The sequence below is a fragment of the Mixophyes fleayi genome, chromosome 5 (assembly GCF_038048845.1).
Source record: "Mixophyes fleayi isolate aMixFle1 chromosome 5, aMixFle1.hap1, whole genome shotgun sequence".
NCBI classification, from domain to species: domain Eukaryota; kingdom Metazoa; phylum Chordata; class Amphibia; order Anura; family Limnodynastidae; genus Mixophyes; species Mixophyes fleayi.
Genome location: NC_134406.1, coordinates 104244232 through 104265828, shown reverse-complemented (window position 1 = coordinate 104265828; position 21597 = coordinate 104244232). Strand labels below are relative to the sequence as shown.

Sequence of the window (21597 nt, the reverse complement as noted above, 5' to 3'; positions counted from 1 at the left end):
CCCCTTTGATTATCCAAATCTGGAGCGACACTGTGGGTCATCCTTCCAGCATATGCAGAGGGTGTGCTGCAAATGGTGGATGGAGTCACCTCTTCCCGTACAGTGATGGGAAGGTCAGGCTTCGCAACCACCAACACCCTTGGGGATTTGTGATGTCATCTGTTTAGAAGGCAGAGTTGTTTGCTGTGTTGTTGCTGACAGCATAACTCTTTTAAATTTTTTGGAGGGGGGGAGGAGGTGGGCTTAGATCTTTTGGTGAAGCTGAACCACTAGTGCTGAACACAGGCCAGGGCCTAAGTCGTTCCTTGCCACTCCGTGTCGTAAAGGGCATATTGGCAAGTTTACGTTTCTCCTCAGATGTTTTCAATTTTCTTTTTTTACTAATTGTAGTGAACTTTTGCTTTTTGGATTTTACATGCCCTCTACAAGGAGATTGGGCATCGGCCTTGGCAGACGACGTTGATGGCATTTCATCGTCTAGTGGCAGCAGCTTCAGCATTAGGAGGAAGTGGGTCTTGGTCTTTCCCTACTTTATCCCCCAAATTTTGGTACTTCATTATAGGCAGCACACGTTGTATTACAGTACTATTTTTTAAATACTGCAAGAACAGTGAACAATTTTTAATAGATTGCAGTATTAATGTTAATGGACTGCAATAATTTTTTTTTGGACTTTTTAGAATATTTTTTTAAAAGGATTTTTGTCGAATTATAATTTTTTTGGAAGAATTTTTAATACTTTTGAAAGAAATATGCACTTTGCAGAACAAAGCACAGGACAAAATGCACCACTGGACTCAGCAAGGACAGAGCACTGGACTGATGCACCACTGGACTCAGCAAGGACCGAGCACTGGACTGATGCATCACTGGACTCAGCAAGGACACAGCACTGGACTGATGCACCACTGGACTCAGCAAGGACAGAGCACTGGACTGATGCACCACTGGACTCAGCAAGGACAGAGCACTGGACTGATGCACCACTGGACTCAGCAAGGACAGAGCACTGGACTGATGCACCACTGGACTCAGCAAGGACACAGCACTGGACTGATGCACCACTGGACTCAGCAAGGACTTTTTTGATTTTTTTTTTTTACATTAATTTAAAAGGATTTTTGTAGAATTTTTCTTTTTTTTTCTTTTTATGGAAGAATTTTTAATACTTTTGAAAGAAATATGCACTTTGCAGAACAAAGCAGAGGACAAAATGCACCGCTGGACTCAGCAAGGTCAGAGCACTGGACTGATGCACCACTGGACTCAGCAGGACAGAGCACTGCCAAAAGCACCACTGGACTCAGCAGGACAGAGCACAGCACAGCACAGCACGAGAAATAGCAGGACAGAGGACCACCTAACACACCCTCCCTCTTCCCTGATCAATGCCCGAGTGAAGATGGCGGCGGCAAGCGGGGAATTTAAAGGTTCCGAGTATCGGGAGATCCGACAGCGGGATTTCGACTCAGCCTCGTTTTAAGTTTCGGAATCGGCGGGAATACCCGGACAGTGCTCGGATCTGACTCGGATCCGCAATGTTCGGGGGGGCTCGGATTCCAGGAATCCGAGTGTGCTCATCCTTAGTCATGTACAGGGGCGGATCTAGAAAGATTTTCTACCCGGGGTGATTTAGGGGGGGCGATTTAGGCCCCACCCCCTTTCTGCCTTCTAAGGCTGCCGGCGGCTGCACACTATGTGCAGGTCCGCTCGGCAGTGACAGTGTGCTGCCTGGCTGCTCTGATTGTGTGCAGCCGCCAGCAGCAAGCCCCTGCTAGGGGGGGCCATTGCCCAGATCGCCCCCCCCCCCTTCCTGGATCCGCCACTGGTCTTGTAGAAGTGTCCTCTTTACAACGATCACTCGCGAAATATTGGGCACTGTAAAATTACAACCATTAATTTGGACTGTTTATTTTTAAAATAATTGAATCGAAGGATATCTTTAGGCCAGCATGAAATTAGACAGATATCAAAGGCTCTGTGATCTCTGTCCAGCCTCCACATGTCCTTGGTGTGGTGTGAGAATCACGGTGGTGCCTTATGTTAGAATGCTTATATAAGCTAGGGAGGGACTAAAGGCTGTACTGGCAGGGGCGGATTGGCCATGTAACCTATCAGGAAAAGTCCCGGTAGGCTGACGGCCTCAGGAGGTCAACTGGTATTTTTTTAGAGATTTTTAAAAAAAATGTGTAGCGCCCCCTCCCAGCGGAGGATGGGGGGAGGATGTGTGGTACTTGGTGACTTGCCCCTCCTCCGGGACCAGCGACCCACCTTACTGTGGCCGGGGATCCCTCTTCCGATCGGTCTCGCCTTCCTCTGTGGCTGCAGTCTCTTACACAGGTCACATGGGACGTGTCACACAACAGCTGCTGTCCCATGTGTGCAGTGAGGGGAGTCTGCAGAAGGAACAAGGTAAGTGTGTATGTGTGTGTGTGTCTCTCTGCTAAAGTGTGTGTGTGTGTGTGTGTGTGTGTGTGTTTCTCTCTGCTAAAGTGTATGTGTCTCTCTGCTAAAGTTTGTGTGTGTGTGTGTCACTCTGCTAAAGTGTGTGTGTGTTTGTGTGTGTGTGTGTGTGTCACTCTGCTAAAGTGTGTGTGGCTGCTGAAGTGTGTGTGTGAGGGGGGGCAACTAAAGAGTGTGAGGGGAGCTACTAAGGGCTACTAAAGGGTGTGTAGGATAGGAGGGGGGCTACTAAAGGGTGTGTAGGATAGGAGTGGGGGCTGCTAAAAGGTGTGTAGGATAGGAGGTGGGCTACTAAAGGGGGTGTAGGATAGGAGGAGGTCTACTAAAGGGTGTGTAGGATAGGAGGGGGGCTACTAAAGAGTGTGTAGGATAGGAGTGGGGCTGCTAAAGAGTGTGTAGGAAAGGAGTGGGGTCTGCTAAAGGGTGGAATGGGAGGGTCTTAATTTATTGTGTGTTATATGAGGGAAGGGAGGGGGCTGTCTTAATAGTTCATGGGTGGGATGTAGGGTATTAATTTAAAGGTTTAGGTTGGGGCTAATTATTTAATGGGTGCTATTATTTGTGTTGTGACCGTGGGGCAATTTAATTTATTAATGGGACAATTTCATTTAATACTGGGGCCTATTAAATTAATTTGGAGTGAAAGGTCCTTTAATTTAATGCTGGGATGGTTTGGGACTATTAATTTAATGTGGGGCTGAGTTTGGGGAGGAGATCTATTTATTAATTATTTAATGCCGTGATGTTTGTGGAAAATGGTTATATTAAATGTAAATGCTATTAATTTATTCCTGGGGCTGTTTGGAGGGAGGGAAGTAGGCCTAATTATTAAATGTGGGTGCTATTGATTAAATGCCAGGGATGGTTGGAGTTTTCTAAATTTCATGTACCCATTTTTTTTTTTCCAAATAGAGCCTCCAGCATTCCAGGATCCAGACAAGCAGCAACTGATTCAGCAGCCACAGGTGGTGAAAGTGCCAAGAACAGGTAGGAGAGAGCAGGACAGTCTGCCAACTGTCCTGAATCTGGTGGGACAGTCCAGAATTTTGGTGACTGTCTCGCTTAGGATTTGGTCCGACTGAAAGGACAGTTGGGAGGTATGTCCCACTTCACACTGTACTACGTGTGAAGGCAGAGCTGTGTGTACCTAACAGTAGTGCACACAGTTTTGCCAGTTTATTTGTCATATTTGATAACCCCCCCTGTCTTAAGTGCCCTGGGCCCCCCGCAGCCTTATTTCAGCTCTAGCGATACTTTAGTGATTCTCGCCTTGATTCCATTCCCTGCCTTCTACCTTGCAATGGTCCCATTCTCAAATCACTTTATTGAACATATAGCCAGCCCCCATTGCACTGACAATATAAATAATCCTGCCTCCTTTAAACTTACTATATCACCAGCAAACTCTTGGAATAGCTCTCCCCTTCACTTATGCCATTGTCTGCCAACCCTCTTTGCACTGTTATTAAATCAAACCACCACCAATCACTGGGCACATTTAGGGCTCATTCACAATTGTTACAAAAGAAGTGTTTTCTTGCAGATGCTTGAAGCGGTTTACTTTTCTGGTGATCACACTGATTAGCCATTTATTATAAGGATTATTTTTAATGCATTTTTGAAACACACAGTACACATTTTTATATATTAAAGAGAGAGATTTGACTGGTAGTTTACAGCTGATGATGTCAGGGAAAGATGCAACAGCGTGGTGAGGTGCTCATATACTGCTCTGGCAGACTGATCAAATAGGATTCTGCCAACATGTTTCGTAATAGTTAAACTTATTAAACAAAGTCAGATATGATTCTATGAAGAAAATTTTGGAAGGATGTGTTAGTAAGCAACTAAAGAAGCTTGAGCACAGAGACATAAACCAGTCGCAGATAATGTAAAAGGATTCATGTATTTTTATAGCACAGGACTGGTAGCTTTTTCCCTGTTTTGCTTTAGAAATGACCCACTGTGTCTTACGTCATCACATCTAGGTTTTCCTAAATGTTACTACAACCGTATTCCAGTAGTTCTAAATCCCGCCTACTTTTGTGTTGGTCCCATCCACAGTTGATTTGTAACTGCCCACATGAGGCCACTGCAAGAATTTTTTCCAGGGCCACTTTAAGTTTCCAATCCACCCCTGTGTACTGGGATAAAGCTTTAAGACCTAGCAGCAAAAATATAGCTACCATGCAACTGCACCCCTCCTGTCAAAGCCTGATCTGTTTGGGAGCCCTTACAAAATGTGGTTATAGGGCTCAAAAATGTCTAGTTGAAACTAGTGCATCTTGTCTGCACATACACCCCCATACAAACCTATTTAATAGCAAATAGCAGATTTGTGAATCTTGTAAAGAACTAATCACATACGAGCTGTTTCTTTTGTTTTTATTTTGGGCCACAGTTTGTTTGGTTTCTTGCTGGAAATAATTACAAGTCAATACAAAATACAGCAAACTTTACATATATTTCAGATGATCATCATTGTTTTTGATCAGTCAGAAAATAAAAAGACTCCAAGAAAAGGACTGAATGTGCAAACGATATGCCTTTTTCATTTACTTATCCATTTGTAGAATCTTGGCCTAAAAATAAAATATTAAAAGGTCAGCAAATGTAAAGTGTACACACCATCTCCACATATAATAATACTGGTGTCTGTAAACATCAAATAAAAGTTTGTTTATTTGTCTGTGTGTTAAAAGAATAAGCATCTTGTGTAAATTCATTTAAACGCCTCTTTGCTACTAAAAGTCATACTTGCCAACTCTCCCGGAAAGTCCGGGAGACTCCCGAAATTCGAGCTGGCATTTCTCCCGCATCCCAGGTTTCACAGAGAATCGCGTCATTTGATGCGATTCTCTGTGATTCATGCCATTTTGGAGGGCGGGAGGGGGCGGGACGAGGCCAATCGTGTAATTTTGGCCCCACCCACCCACTAACCCGTCGCGGGGGCGGGGCCAAAATGACGCAATTGGCATCGCCCCACCCCCTCCCGCCCTCCAGTCACGCCCCCTCTCCCGGAAACTTGTTTCCAGGAGTTGGCAAGTATGCTAAAAGTATGTAAGAAAGTCATGTGCTATACTGTCTAAGCAAACCTCAGTGCACCACCGTCTCAAAGCTACTACTGGAATGTCTACCGAATATACCTGCTCCCTTTTTTTTTTTGCATGAAATGGGACTGACACTAAAGAGCTGATTGTGGAAAATTAAAGGGAGGAGAGAGATAAAAAGTAAATCAACAAATGGCTTGTAAGAGGGGCTCTTCATATCTAAGGGTATATATTGTCTTATTGTATGAAATCATGGAACACATATTTGCAAGTGGCTCTGCCAAAATACAACAAAACATTTTTCTATAAGAAATATCTAACATAATATACAATAAAAATATGTAGTCAAATTCATCACTTATGATATCATATACATTCGTTGGGCATGACGCAAGAACATCTTTACCTTCTGTTTCATGTCATTGTATGTTATTTATTTGTATCATGATTCCCCTCAATGTACAGTGCAGTGGCTTAGTGGTTAGCACTTCTGCCTCACAGCACTGGGGTCATGAGTTAAATTTCCGACCAAAGCCTTATCTGTGTGGAGTTTGTATGTCCTCCCTGTGTTTGCGTGGGTTTCCTCCAGGTGCTCCGGTTTATTCCCACACTCCAAAAACTTACTAGTAGGTTAATTGGCTGCTTTCAAATTGACCCTTGTGTCTGTGTGTGTGTGTTAGGGAATTTAGACTGTAAGCTCCAATGGAGCAGGGACTGATGTGAGTGAGTTCTCTACAGAATTAGTTGCACTATATAAATAGCTGATGATGATAATGTACAGCGATGCGTAATATGTTGGTGCTTTATATATAGTAATTATGATAATATCCCATAAGCTTCTAGTTGGGAAATGCCATCATCTTAAAATAAGCTTATTCCAAATTAGTTCTACCCTCATGTTCATTGTTTTACATTTGTAAGTGGGCTCAGACTGGCCATTAATCGTATCAGTATAACATGTGAAAGTATGACTTTATTGTCCTTTGATAACTATGTTATAATACCCACTGTAGCTTGAACAAATGCTAAGCAGAACACAAACGCTATTAATTGCAATTTTGGCTCATTTACAATGATACTGGGCGCATACTTGTAGGTTTGTAAATGACCCTTAGCGTATATTTACTGAACTTCGGGATTGAAAAAGTGGAGATGTTGCCTATAGCAATCAGATTCTAGCTGTCATTTTGTAGAATGTACTAAATAAATGATAGCTAGAATCTGATTGGTTGCTATAGGCAACATCTCCACTTTTTCAAACCCACAGTTTAGTAAATATACCCCATAGTGTATTCACACATATCTCAATGTTATAACTTTAAACCTTTTCAGGACTGGACTTCCTGGTAAAATGTCAATAATAATTTATTACTTGGTGCTAAAAAAAAAATTAAAATTAAAAAAGATGATAATGGAGATCATCCTTAAATGATGATTTTTTTTTTGGATTGTGACCCAAAGGTCCAGGACCGCTTCAGTAAAGTGAAAATGGAAATTATAATGGCAAAACTCTTACCAGGTAATGCTATTTTCGTTCACCTTCTGTTTTTAGGACTTCAGTGGCCAATTCTTCAATGTGCTTCCAGGCAAATATAATGTGTTTGGATTCTACAGTTCGAGCACCAATAGCAAAACGCAAAACAAACGTATCCCCTAAGCAGCATGGCACTAAGTGGATTTTCTTCAAATTGTTTATCATTTGTAGGAGAGATTTGTTTAATTCATTGGATCCCTATGATAAAAAAAAAAAGTGAAAAGCAGAAAATGTAAAACGATCATAATTTCTAATGAATGTTTCACCTTAAATGCCCAATCAATTGTGCAGATATTGTAGTTTATATGGTATGGTTACCCTCTATTTGTTTGTTTAAGAATTTTATTACTTTGTTTGTAGTGTGTGATTAGTGGGGGTTAACTCATGAAAGTGGTCACATGGATATTTGAACCTATTTAAACAGCAGTATTAGGCTGTTTAAGCCTATGCGGCTGTTAGCTAGTGAGAATTCTTGTAAGTGTATTAACTAGTATAGTTAGAGATATACAAGAGATGAACAGGAGGGGAACATTCTACCTGCAAACACTGCTACATGAGGACAACATTCAACATTCAGCCCTGAGCTCTAATATCCTCCACCACCTGGATTGCTAACTGCCTGGACTCTCCCTGCTGAACTGTTTCTCACACGTATTCAGGCCTGCTGCAGTATTATCACTTGATGATTCCTCTTATGCTGCTTGGATTCCCACTTTTAAACCACACTGTTGCTCCACTTAGCTTGAACTTTGAACTGGCTCCCTCTTGTCCTGTGGATTTGTATAACCAGCTCAGTCTCTACTTCCCATCCCCCTCCCTATTTCACTCCTCTCATCTCTTCTGTGCCTCTGGGCCCTTGATCTAACATGCTGCCCCCTCTTACATCTTTTCCTCTCTCCTCCCTTTACCCACTTACACCCTTTCCCTCTTGTCCCCTTCACTGCTCTTCTCTCAGCGTCAATCTGCTCCTACCTACCTCCTCCCTCTCTTCCCCCCCAGCTAATCTTCTCCCTCAGGTCACTCCTACCTTCTGCCTCTCCCATTCATAAACCCCCTTATCTGCCCCATCTCCACTCCTCCCCTACCTCTTGCTTCCCTCCCCCTCATCTCCTGTCTGCTGACAAATCCCCTCTTATTTCTGCGTCTCATCCAATTCCAACCCTCTCTTCCTGTCATTCCCCTCGCTACATATCTCACTCACCCTTGCAGACGAGCAACCCCAACAATCTCATCCACATCTCTCCTCTTCCCTCTCTTCCCCTATCCTGTGGTCTCTGGAATGCCAGATCAGTCTGTAACAAATTGACCTCTATCCATGATCTCTTTATCTCTAGATCCTTCAACCTGCTTGCCATCACTGAAACCTGGCTATCCCCTGAGGACACTACCTCTCCAGCTGCTCTCTCTTTCGGGGGCTTGTCGTTCTCCCACACACCCAGACCTGGGGAACGGCAAGGTGGTGGCGTCGGCATACTTCTCTCCTCCTGCTGTTCTTTTCGGGTTCTTCCCCCTGAACCCTCCCTCTCTTTTTCTTCCTTTGAGGTACACTCTATCCGCCTATTCTACCCAGTCCACCTTCGTGTTGCTGTTATCTACCATCCTCCTGGTCCTGTCTTCCAATTTCTTGATCACTTTGCCACCTGGCTCCCTCACTTTCTCTCCTCTGACCTTCCCTCCCTGATCTTGGGGGATTTTAATATCCCTATAGACAATCCCTCAGACCCTGCTGCCTCCAAACTTCTCTCCCTCTCCTCCTCCCTTGGTCTCTCTCAATGGACCTCCTCTCCCTCCTACCGCAGTGGACACTCCCTAGATCTGTTTTTTTCACACCTCGGTACTGTCTCTGACCTCATTAATTCACCTTTTCCTCTCTCGGACCACCATCTCCTCTCTTTTAGCATCTCTCCACCCCTCTCATCGTCCCCGGCCCCCAAGGTTACTCTCACCAGGCGTAATCTTGACACAGTTGATCCTACCAGTTTCTCCTCCTCCCTGGGCTCGCTCCTCTCCCCCATCACCACTCTTTCTTGCCCCGATAAGGCTGTCTCCTTCTACAATCGCACTCTTACCGCTGCACTTGACTCTGTCGCCCCGGCTGTCACTGTCAAGCTTCGTCACACTAAACTTACCCGCTATCTTCAAAAATGCTCCCGCAGTGCAGAACGGCTTTGGAGAAAGTCACGCACTCATGCTGACTTCCTCCACTTCAAGTTCATGCTTGCCTCTTATAGTTCGGCCCTTTCCCTCTCTAAACAATCTTTCTTCAAAGTTCTCATTTCTTCCCAATCCTCCAACGCCCGTCGGCTTTTTGCCACCTTCAACTCCCTCCTCTCGCCTCCCCCTCTCCCACTCCTCACCACGCTCTCTGCTGTCGACTTTGCTACCCACTTCACCTCCAAGATTGAGTCTATACTTCATGACATCTCCCAGCAGTCCCTTCTTACCCCACCCACGCCCCCCTCCATGCCCATTCTGTCCCCCTTCTCACCTTCCTCTGCTGCTGCTATCTCCTTTCTCCCCTCCAGCTAGCTCACCCTCCTTCTCTTCCTTCACTCCATCATCTGCAGATAAAGTCCATACCCTTCTCTTTTCCTCTACCCCCTCCACTTGCACACAGGACCCAATCCCCTCCCACCTTCTCCGCTCCCTCTCTCCCAAAGCCTTCTCCCACCTTGCACACCTCCTCAACCTCTCCCTCTCCTCTGGAATATTCCCCTCCTCTTTTAAACATGCTCTTGTCTCCCCCATACTCAAGAAACCATCCCTTGATCCCGCCTCTCTCTCTAATTACCGCCCTATTTTGCTTCTTCCTTTTGCCTCCAAACTCCTTGAACGGGTTGTCTACAACCGTCTCAACTCCTTTCTTTCCTCTCACTCACTACTTGACCTGCTCCAATCTGGTTTTCGCCCCCTCCACTCCACTGAAACTGCCCTCACTAAGGTCACTAATGACCTTCTCCTCGCTAAATCCAATAGACACTACTCCCTTCTTATCCTTCTTGACCTCTCTGCTGCCTTCGATACCGTTGACCACGCACTCCTTTTGCAAACTCTCAAATCTTTAGACCTATGTAACACTGTCCTCTCCTGATTTTCCTCTTACCTCACCAACTGCTCCTTCTCAGTACCATTAAAATTAAACTCCTCACCCTCACCTTTAAAGCTCTTAGTCAATCTTCCCCTCCCTACAACTCCAATCTCATCTCTACCTACACTCCTACCCGCCCCCTCCGCTCTGCCTCTGACCGCCACCTCACTACTTCACTGATCACCTCCTCTCACTTTCGTCTTTAGGACTTTGCCCAGGCTGCTCCCCTGCTGTGGAATGATCTTCCACGTTCCATCAGGTTAGCATCTACTCTCAAAGGCTTCAAGCGTGCCCTTAAGACTCATTTCTTTATTCAAGTCTATCAGTCCTCCTAACTTTCTTGTCCTGGCTCTCTCCCCTAGTTAGTACCACCCTTTATGTGTCTCCCCCTTCCCTTTAGGTTGTTAGTTCTCATGAGCAGGGCCCTCTTTCCTTGTGTGCTCCTTCTACTGTTCCTTCACCCTCTGTACCTCTTGGCCTGTTTCGCTAGCCCTGTTTTCCCTGTTTTATTAATCTTTGGCCTTCTTCTTGCTGATTTCTACTATCCTTTTCACTATCTGTCAGATATAATCTGATTGCTTTTACCCTGTCACCTGTGTTTGTATATATTTGTGTATCATGTTGTGTCTTGGTTCTGTTTTCTGTATATGTAATGTACGGCGCTGCGGACCCTGTGGCGCCTTATAAGTCAAAGATAATAATAATAATAATGCCCAAATAAAATTCTTAAAAATGTTATCCAAATTTACAATAAATTTTTCTTAAGCAAATATGCTACTATAACAGCTATATCTTTGATTGCATGTTATTAACAACTTTTATTTAAATAGAGCCAGCATAATCTGCAGCAGAGGTCCAGGTCTTGAGCAGAGGGATTGAGTTTGGAAGAGATGAATGTTGGTGTAGTTTTGTTACTGGCTTTATAGGTTACTAGAAGTATTTTGTATCAGATTCTGTTAAATACAGGTAACCAACGTAAGAACTGTAAGAGAAGAACAACTGGAGAAGTGTTACAAAGTAAATTAGCCTAACCCCAGCATTCAACATATATTGTAGGGTGAAAGTCTGGTTATGAGAAGATCAGAAGGAAGAGCATTGCAATAGTCAAAGCGGGAGATTGTTATTAGTGTTTAAATTAAGGTTTGTGCAATTATCTTGTGGAAAGTGTGTATTCTGGGCATGTTTCTCAGATGTATGCAACAGGATTTGGAAAAAAATGATTGTTGGGATTAAAGGACGACAGCAAGCTTGAGAGATAGGGTTTATGGTTGTATTATTAACAGAAATAGAGGGAATTAGCTTCTGTTGGCTGTTGGAAAGATTAATAGCTCAGTTTTTGAAAACACTGAGGTTAAGGTGGTGAAATGAAATGGCAGAAATAAATTTAGTAACATGGGCCAAAACAGATGGAGAAATATCTGGAGAGTATAGATACGTTTGGGTATCATTTGCATAGAGGTGGCTGTACTAAAACCCAAAGGGAAATGCAGAGGTATTAGGACTGAGCCTTGTGGTACTCCAACTGGTAGAGGAAGTGAGGAGGCGAATCCAGACAAAGAAATACCCAGTAAGTGGATTATTGTGTAGGACGGGAACCAGGAAAAGACATGGATAGGAAATGCAGTATTCGTATGAGACGTGAGTGGTTAATGATCAAGGAATAAAAAAAAAAACATTTGTTCATAGTTTCCCCACTGTAAACACTGAGGAGTTTGGGAGAGCGTCTGAAAAATGAGTTCTACAGTGATGGCTATAGCTGCTTTTCACCTCAGCAGGGGATCGATCTGAAATGTGGCACAAGCACAAAGGAAAACAGTTCTCTCTTAGTTAACACAGCAGCTTCCCATTTTACCCTTTGCGTGGGGCATCTCTCCGTATTCAGCACAAGTGTGAGAACTGGGGCATCAAATTGACTAAGTGGGAAGAAGCTAGTATAATCAGATTGTAATAACATAAATAAACAGGATCACACGCAATCTTCTGAACTTCAAAGCACTGGAGGAAATCATTTAAATGCATTTGGTATGAAGTGGATATTGTTTAATAATCTTTCAAAGCGAAAAGCTTATGACATGCACTTGTGAATTTTTTTTTGCTGCTTATACAGAATTGAAATTAACATCTTATTAAATAAATGATGTGTGCTGTTTTTAAAAGAAAGTATTTCAAATTGATATTACTCTCGAAAACACAAAACACATAAAAAAAATCACATTAATGTACTAAAACAATTATACAAACAAAAATGGATGCTCAAGGGCCTCACAAAGACCACAAAGCTATTTAATATAGTCAGTTATAGTATTAAAGAAGGACATGCTTTGCTCGTGTATGCAGGACAGTATAATATGGACTATAATGTGGACTTTTCCATAGCAAGCATATATAGCTTGTTCTGTACATGAAAGCAGGGATGTGATTTTACCATCCTAGTTAGTTTCTGAGTAATATACACTCAACATAATTAGCTCTAAATATCTGCTGCAGATATTAGCAATTTGACCAGCTTTAAACACTCATAGCACATCTTAAATACAAAGCACTAGTCCTGTTTGGGATTGTTCCTTAATTTCACAGTTCCCCTTCAATTAATTGGCACATACATTGTATGTTTTCATAACTTTGGGTGCACAGAGAAAAAAGCTAATAGATAATAATCTGTATAATGTCATACAATATAACATTTTACACACAAAACTCAAGGTATAGGGTAGCATATTTCAGTTTTGGGTGCAAGTTCAGTTAACTAATTGGTTGAGTTATTACTTTCCCATATAACCTTTTTCCAGTGGGACAGGAAAAACTCTGGAGGCATTGTCCTGTCTCCACCTGATGTGGCACATGCAGATGGAAAATACATTCCTTTTGATCAAATCTCACTTCGATTTTGATGTAACTGTAAAATAATCAATGTTATGTTACCCTACATTATCATATATCACATGGTTATCACACTATATTGATGTCACAAGATACATTATATTCCCTGCATGGGCTGGGTTGCTGGTGTTGGGGCATCTTATTTCAGGTTCCTGGTTAATGGCAATTATATGAATCCACCAGCCTTACTTTTGCTGCTTTTAAAGGAAAACAGCTAATTGCATCCAAACAAATAATGTATGCTTTCAAAGACTTGCATAAGTGAAATAAGCATAATAAATTTTGACTTGTAAACAAATAAATTAACATCCTACCTTTAAACGGAAGCATACAAGACTCAAAATAACCGGGGAACAGATTTCAAAACGGTCATCCTGTTTTATAAACTCCACAAATTCCTGTGCCAGTTGTACATGCTATGAGAGATGGACAGATTTACAATGATATAATAGAGCAAGGCTATGAATTCAGAAAAGTCACAGTCAACTAAAACAAAAACTATAAAATAATAAAAAGTATTTAATTATTAAATAAAATATATTTGATATAATATTTCATATGATTTTATATCATATTTTATATGATATAAAATATATTTTATATAATATAAATATATTATGTCTCCTTTACAACATGATATTCTAAAGTCAGGACAATGTGACAGCAAACGGAAATAGAATGTTATAAAGGAATAAAAGGGTAGATGATAAGGCTATATGAAACATGATAACATCTACTTTATATTATTAATTATCACTACTGTATATACTTAATTCTTATTTGCATAATTATTTTACCTTGTGATGGTTTTAGTCCAGTGTTTAGGTCAGTCTTAATGTTACTTGTAGCTAACTGGCAGTAAAGTTACAACATTGTTAAATATTTACTTTATATTTTGATATGTATAGTTTTTTTTAGTATTTCTATATGTACTTTATAGTAAACCTTGTATGCACATAGCAGTTTTCAGATTTGGGTCTAGTTTACATAAACATTAGTAAATTAATCATTCCCAAATGTCCATTTACTGAATTCCTTTAGTCTATGCTAAACTTTAAAACTATACTATTTTGTGTGTTCCCGTATTATGAAAATTTGCTTAAAGTGAGTACTGCATGCTTAATATATGAGCATATTTCTACTCCTGAACATGAAAAACCTGCAATAATCAATGTGAACACTAGAGGGAACCAGAGAACGCATATATGAGTTCATGTGAATTCCTCAGTGTCAACACTGTGGATAAATGATTAGATAAAGGTCCCATAATAGTTGGTGCTAAAAGTCCATTAGGCTTAAAATTGGGAACACATCAATTTAGTAATTTTTTTTGTTTCAAATAAACTGTTATACTTCTGTACAATCATATCAATATACTGTTTAGGTACACATGTTACAATACAACCTTTTTTATCCTCATTTTTATTCATCATCATCATCATTTATTTATATAGCGCCACTAATTCCGCAGCGCTGCACAGAGAACTCACTCACATCAGTCCCTGCCCCAATGGAGCTTACAGTCTAAATTCCCTAATATAGACACACACACAGACACAGAGAGGGAGACAGACAGGGAGAGACTAGGGTCAATTCTGATAGCAGCCAATTAACCTACCAGTATGTTTTTGGAGTGTGGGAGGAAACCGGAGCACCCGGAGGAAACCCACGCAAACACAGGGAGAACATACAAACTCCACACAGATAAGGCCATGGTCGGGAATCGAACTCATGACCCCAGTGCTGTGAGGCAGAAGTGCTAACCACTAGGCCACTGTGCTGTGATTTTTATTCAGTAAATATGTATAAAATAAATGATGGCTCTAAACACGTTACATTTCTAATATGACAGAGCAGTAAGATACTTGCAATGCATGCAGAATGTTGCACAGTTATAGGGTTGTTACACTTTAATTGCACGATTACAACACACACACGTCAGTCAGCTTCATTCTAATCCTTTGGATTAAATTTTTCTATTGCAATAACACTCAGATTATCAATGGACTTGTCCATCTACATCTGATTGTACTGGATTGTAACCCACATATGTATCATATCATTAAGAGTTTGAAGAAAACTGGACTGTGATGTGAGTGGCCAGCTATAGTGGCTGAAGAATTTCTTAATGATAAAAAGTTTTCATTTATCGAACTTCAAGTTTGCTTAAAATGGGTTTGAATATTAATCCCAAACTCAGATAGAGTATGCTTTTTGTTTTGGATAAAAATAGTTATTGAGGCATATAAAATATCACTTTATGAACAATTCAGCACAAACTCTCTAATTATGGTAACATAGGAAAGTCCTACAGTAAGTGAAGCAGTGCATGATATGTCTCACAGCATCCAAATCATTCAACATTAAAGATTGTGAGTTATAGTATAGTAGTTAAACTACTCCCAAATAACCATAGACCCCACCACCACTTTCCTATGATAATACTAACACATAAGTACTAATTTGGAGTACATAAAACATTCATCACTTTAAATGATTACTTTGTAAACTGTCTGCTAATGACAAGTGCACTGTAGTATCTGTATATGTGTAGATATAGCAACATCGTCCCTTGAGGAAATAGAGATAAATCCAGGGCACCACCATGTTTAGTTAGCGATATACAGAGAAAATTCTAGCATATCACCAAACACTGGTCTTCTTGAAATCAGGACAAAGGGGTATGGCCACACATGTCTGGGCCTTGGTCATGAATTGGGGACATGGACAAACCTCCAAAGAGCAACCAAGAGCACTAGGCCGCCCCCAATATCCCACCCCCTCCTGCAAAAACACTTCTGAATTGCTGGAACTGTCCTTCGTAACTCAAAACAGTTGTAAGGTGTGTTTTAGTGGCCACTATACAAAACAGACAATTTCCAGTGACATAAATACAATACAAAGTGCATCCTAGTGACTTATATATAATGCAAGGAGCATTCCAGTCACTGATTAACAATGCAGAAAGCATTTTAGTGACCAATATATAATACAAAGTGCATTCTCATGACCACATTTTTGTGACAGATATACAAGGGTCACCAGATCCTGAAGTCTATAATACAGTTCAAAAACCTGGGGGTAAATGTATCAAGCTGAGAGTTGTGCAGCAGGTTTGAAAAGTGAAGATGTTGCCTATAGGAACCAATCAGATTCTAGCTATCATTTTGTAGAATGTACTAAATAAATCATAGCTAGAATCTGATTGTTTTTTCAAACCCGCTGGAAAACTCTCAACTTGATACATTTACCCCCTGATCTTTGATGGCTACCAAAACTCAGACCCCATATATCTGATGACTACTACAATGATACCAAAGTCTAGCTCCCTTAGCCGTCTGCCCCTAAACTTAGGTGCATACATCTTAATCATTGGCCCTGGACTCCCACTCTCTGCACAAAAAAATGCCAGGAACTTAACAACCAGTTTAAAGATAACCGTAAGCACTGTTAGTAAATTGTTTTAGCAACACCCATCAGTATTCACCAATAAAATTCTGGAGGTTGCTGATTGTCAAGACAACTTTTAACCCTTCCTTTAACAATGAGCCCAGCCACCACTTAGTAGAAGGGGAAGTGCGCAGTGGCTCACCTAACCCCTTTTTCGATGCCTATGCTATGTTTCCTCTAATGACAGCTGAGAAGACTAGAACTAGATGGCTTAAAAGGGTAGACTTAAAAATGAACAGATTAAAAAAGAGTGGTGGAAATACCATCAAATGAAGGCTGTCATTTTAATAGTGATTGCTAGAGTTCTAATCTCATTACTTTGGCATTCAGGAAATCTTTTGTATACGCACATGAATAATGCACTCCAAAGTAATAATGAAAATTATAATGAGTATTAGAAGGCACCTTGAATTTCCATGACCTATAGAAAACCACTTGACCTGCTAACTTAGGCTTTTATACAGTCACAAAAAATGGTCTGATCGCTCGGACGATTAATGCGTACACACGAGTCACGTTTTAGATAATTAACGAAAAACCATCGTCCAAACAGCGATTTTTTACAGCCATATTGTCATGAGCAAAGATCTGAATTTCGTAGACACTGTAACAATATATGAGGTCCATGTAACGATATCCCCAAGAAATTGAGTGATGTGCGGACACTGCATCATGTGGGACATAAAGCATGAGAAATTTACATACACACGCCCCCCAAGGAAGTAAGAAATATCAGCAGTTGGTCATGGATCAAACTGAAATTTATACACATCACATGATCATTAGGTGATTTGGAGGAAAATATTAAACAGTACAACCAACCAAATGAGCAGACAATCAACGTTTTGGAACGACTTTCGACCATTGTGTCATTATACACACTAAGCCGACATCTGATCGAACGGTTGTATGGCTGCTGATTGGCCCGGTGATTGCACCAAAAAGCTCCAGTGTGTACCTAGCCTTACTTAAGGCAAAACACACCTGGGTATGAGGATTCCCTCATACAATCAACTTGTTATATTTCTAATTAACACTTGTGTATTATAAGAAATAATACACACTGTACTTGGATAGCAGATTGGATGTGTGACTTTCATATAGAGATCCGTTTGACACCATAGTTACCTGCTCTAGTTTGATAGGCGCTTCATATTACTACTGTATGCTTGGGGATCCCTACACTCTCCACTATCCAACCCTCAATCTATGACTTCTTACTTTCTTCCATTCCCCTGCTCATATAATGTAGAGATGGGCGGGCTCGGTTCCCCGAGATCCGAATCCATCTGAATTTCACCTATCCGAGTACCGAGCCGAGCAGGCTCGGTACTCTTCCGCCCATTCAGAATCGAAATCGAGGCAAAACGTCATCGTGACGTATTCGTATTTCTGAGCTCGGTTCTCGCGAGATTTGAAAAGCATAAATACCAGCCTCCACAGCAATCCCTCGCCATTTGACAGAGGGAGAGAGCAGGGTTAGGTCACAGGCTATATTAGCGCAGGGACAGAGCAATAATTGAACACATTATTGTTTCTATTCTATTCTATAAAATTCTAATATTAATACCAATTGTATTAGCAATTGTTAGAGCAGTAAGAGAGGAGGATAGAGGAGGCTTTTTTTTTCAATTTTTGGCACTCCAAATGCTTTTGGGGTGTCCCATATTCCCCAGTGTTTTACAGTTATTTTTCTAGCTGTCAAAAATAATATTTGTCAGCAGTATCTTAAACAATATTTTGCACTCCAAGTGCTTTTGGGGTCTCCCATATTCCCCAGTGTTTTACAGTAATTTTTCTGGCTGTCCAAAGTCATATTTGTCAGCAGTATCTAAAACAATATTTTGCACAGCAAGTGCTTTTGGGGTGTCCCATATTCCCCAGTGTTTTACAGTAATTTTTCTGGCTGTCAAAAGTCATATTTGTCAGCAGTATCTAAAACAATATTTTGCACTACAAGTGCTTTTGGGTTGTCACATATTCCCCAGTGTTTAACACAATTTTTTCTGGCTGTCAATAAAAAGACATATTTGTCAGCAGTATCTATCTAATACAATTTTTGGCACTACAAGTGCTTTGCGCTCATTAAATGGATTCAAAGCAGTCCACATATAAGCAGAATCAGCAACCAGGTTCTGTCACCAGTCCTGATGGTAGTGTTCCCAGTGCGTCATATGGTAAAAGCCAATGTCAAAGTACATAGTCTTTTTAAATCAGGAAAAAAAACACACACCAAAAAAAAATTACCGTGTTGAAGCGAAAAAGAAGTGAAACTGAGGAAAAGTTGAGTGCCGATAAAAAAAAAATTGCCAACATGCCATTCTACACATGCAGTGGCAAAGAAAGAATGAAGCATTCGCCTTTCTCTATTAGTGGCAGATCCAAAAATGTTACCGAGCCTTCTTCTTGTACGGTCACTCATGACCAAGCAAGACCAAGTAATTTGGAGTCTAAAAGTGGTGCACAACTATTGTTATGCGTCAAAGCCGAGCTGCAAGAAAACAGTAAGGCATTAGAGGATAATGTATGCTCTGAATCAGAAATGACAACAATCCATGTGGAGAGTCCATCCAACAGTGGTATGTCTAATCGTGAGCATTCTGTTAGTGTACCCATAAAGAAGAGCCCTTTCAGCAGTTCTGCTGATGTGTGCCTGAACAGCCCGAGTGTAACCGGTGATACACAAATTGAGGATGCCACTTTAGAATTAGAAGAGGATGAGGGGGAGATTTGTGTAGGCGACGAGGGCGCTAATGAGGATGTTGATGAGGATGAGGTTGTTTGTGTAAGTCCTGCACCAGTGGCAGCAGTTCTGGCACGTGACAAGAAAAAGGCCATTGTCATGCCTGGGCATAAAACAAAAAAAATCCACTTCTTATGTGTGGAATTATTTCTACCCAAATCCAGACAACAATTGTATAGCCATTTGTAGTGTATGTCAAGCTACAGTCAGTCGGGGGAGGGACTTTAACCATCTTGGAACCTCGTCTATGTTACGCCATTTAACGAGAGTTCATGGCAAAGTGTTGGGAAAAGGTGAAAGTTCTTGCAAAAAAATTACAAGCACTCCATCATCAGCTAGGACCCTCCAGTCACCGACATCTCGACGGCTACAAAATACACCCACCACACCAAAATACACCCACCACACCATCCTTATCAATATCCTTAGTAGCGCTCTGAGTTAGCTCTGCATCCCACTTATTAAGGCTGGATGACTCTTGCACTATAATTGATTTCTCTGAAGAAAGCGTTAGTCCCACTGCTGCTGCTGCTCTCGCTGCTGCTGGGGGTGAAACGTCAGCCCAGAGGAAGGGCAAGAAAAAGAGCAGTCCTACATTTCAACAATTAACTGTGAAACAATCATTTGGTAGGGGAAGCAAATATGACAGCAGTCACCCAGTCGCCAAGCGAATCACAGACGCCATGGCTGCCATGTTAGTGTTAGATCTGTGTCCAATATCCACAATAAACGCAGCTGGTTTTTCACAGTTAATTGAGGTTTTGTGTCAGCATTACAGAATTCCATCGCAACACCATTTTTCCCGTAAAGCTATTCCACAACTATACCAAAAAGTGTGTACAAATGTAGAGATTGTGCTGAAAAATGGCATTCTGCCCACTGTCCACTTAACCACAGATATGTGGACAAGTGGAAGTGGTCAAACCAAAGACTATATGACTGTGACAGCCCACTGGGTTGGTCATTCACCTTCACCAGCAGGAACAGCAGCAGCCTGTACACCACTACATAACATTTGTCACAGGCTGGCCACTCTTTGTATCACCTGCTTCACTAACGGGCATACAGCTGACAATTTGTTACGCAAACTGAGAGATGTGATTGATACATGGCTTATACCACTTGAACTCTCCCCAGGATATGTCATTTCTGATAACGCCAACAATATAGTGCGAGCATTACAGCTGGGTGAATTCCATCATATTCCCTGTTTTGCTCACACCATCAACTTGGTGGGGCAGAGCTTCCTACGAAATAACTGTGAGGTGCAGGAGATGCATTCGGTGGCCCGTAAAAATTTCTGGCCTTTTCACACATTCTGCCACAGCATGTAGGAGATTGCAGCAACTCCAAGTGCAGTTTAACTTGCCCTGCCACCAACTTAAGCAAGAGGTGGTAACTAGGTGGAATTCCACGCTGTACATGCTTCAGAGGATGGAGGAACAGCGCAAAGCCATCCAAGCGTTTTGCACAAGCCATGACATTGGGAAAGGAGGGGGGATGTATTTCACTCTTGCACAGTGGGGAATCCTTTCAGTGCTGTGCAGGGTGCTGAAACCATTTGAAGTTGTGACATGTGAAGTGAGTGCAGATTCTGCTAGTTTGAGCCAAGTCATTCCTTTAATTAGACTATTGGAAAAGCAGCTTGAGAAACTGAAGGAGGAGATGAAAGCAAGCAATTCCGCAAAGTATGTTGGCCTTGTCGATCAAGTACTTCAATCGCTTCACAATGATCCTCGAGTTATTAAGATCTTGAACTCGGATCAGTACGTTTTGGCCACTGTGCTTGATCCAAGGTTTAAGACCTACATTGAGTCTCTGCTTCAAAATGAACGAGATGTGAACTTTTGCAAGGAGCTATTGCTCCACAAGTTGTCCGCTGAACTAGGCCTTGGCTTGACGACGTGTCCTCCTTCAGTTTCTCAAGCAGCTGCTGCTCGTAAAAAATTAAATTTTCAAAAAAGAAGCAGGGAAGATGCAGAGGGCAGACCAGAACAGTTTAACATCTGGGCTGGTTTGAAGGATTTTTCAAAAAAAAATGTGTGACCTTGCCCATAACTCCATCCAATATGAGTATTAACATGCAAAGGATGGTGGAGGATTATTTTCAAGAGGTAATTGATATGGAAGTGTCAGACAGTCCCTTTCCTTACTGGGAAGAAAAGCATGTACAAACTTGCATTGCAATACTTAAGCTGCCCACCCTCCAGTGTGTACTCTGAAAGAGTGTTCAGAACAGCCGGGAACTTGGTCAGTGATCGCCGTAGAAGGTTACTTCCCAAAAATGTGGAGAAAATGATGTTTATAAAAATGAACTACATCATCCACGAGGAAGGCCTTCACCATCCAAGCATTGACTGTTCTCTAATGGCGGATTCAAGCAGCGATG

At 41.6% G+C, this 21597-nt stretch overlaps 1 protein-coding gene across 3 annotated transcripts in view; it reads right to left on the bottom strand.

Moving 5' to 3' along the window:
• Positions 1–4834: 4834 nt before the first annotated feature.
• Positions 4835–21597, bottom strand: part of DDC (dopa decarboxylase) — a 109487-nt gene continuing 92724 nt past the window's right edge. For all 3 annotated transcript variants that reach the window (XM_075212641.1, XM_075212639.1, XM_075212640.1), the window contains exons 13-15: positions 13330–13431; positions 7030–7245; positions 4835–5045 (exon numbers count right to left, since the gene is read on the bottom strand). In XM_075212641.1, coding sequence (XP_075068742.1) covers positions 7039–7245; positions 13330–13431 — 309 coding nt within the window. In that variant the 3' untranslated portion in view covers positions 4835–5045; positions 7030–7038. The remainder of the gene's footprint in view (positions 5046–7029; positions 7246–13329; positions 13432–21597) is intronic.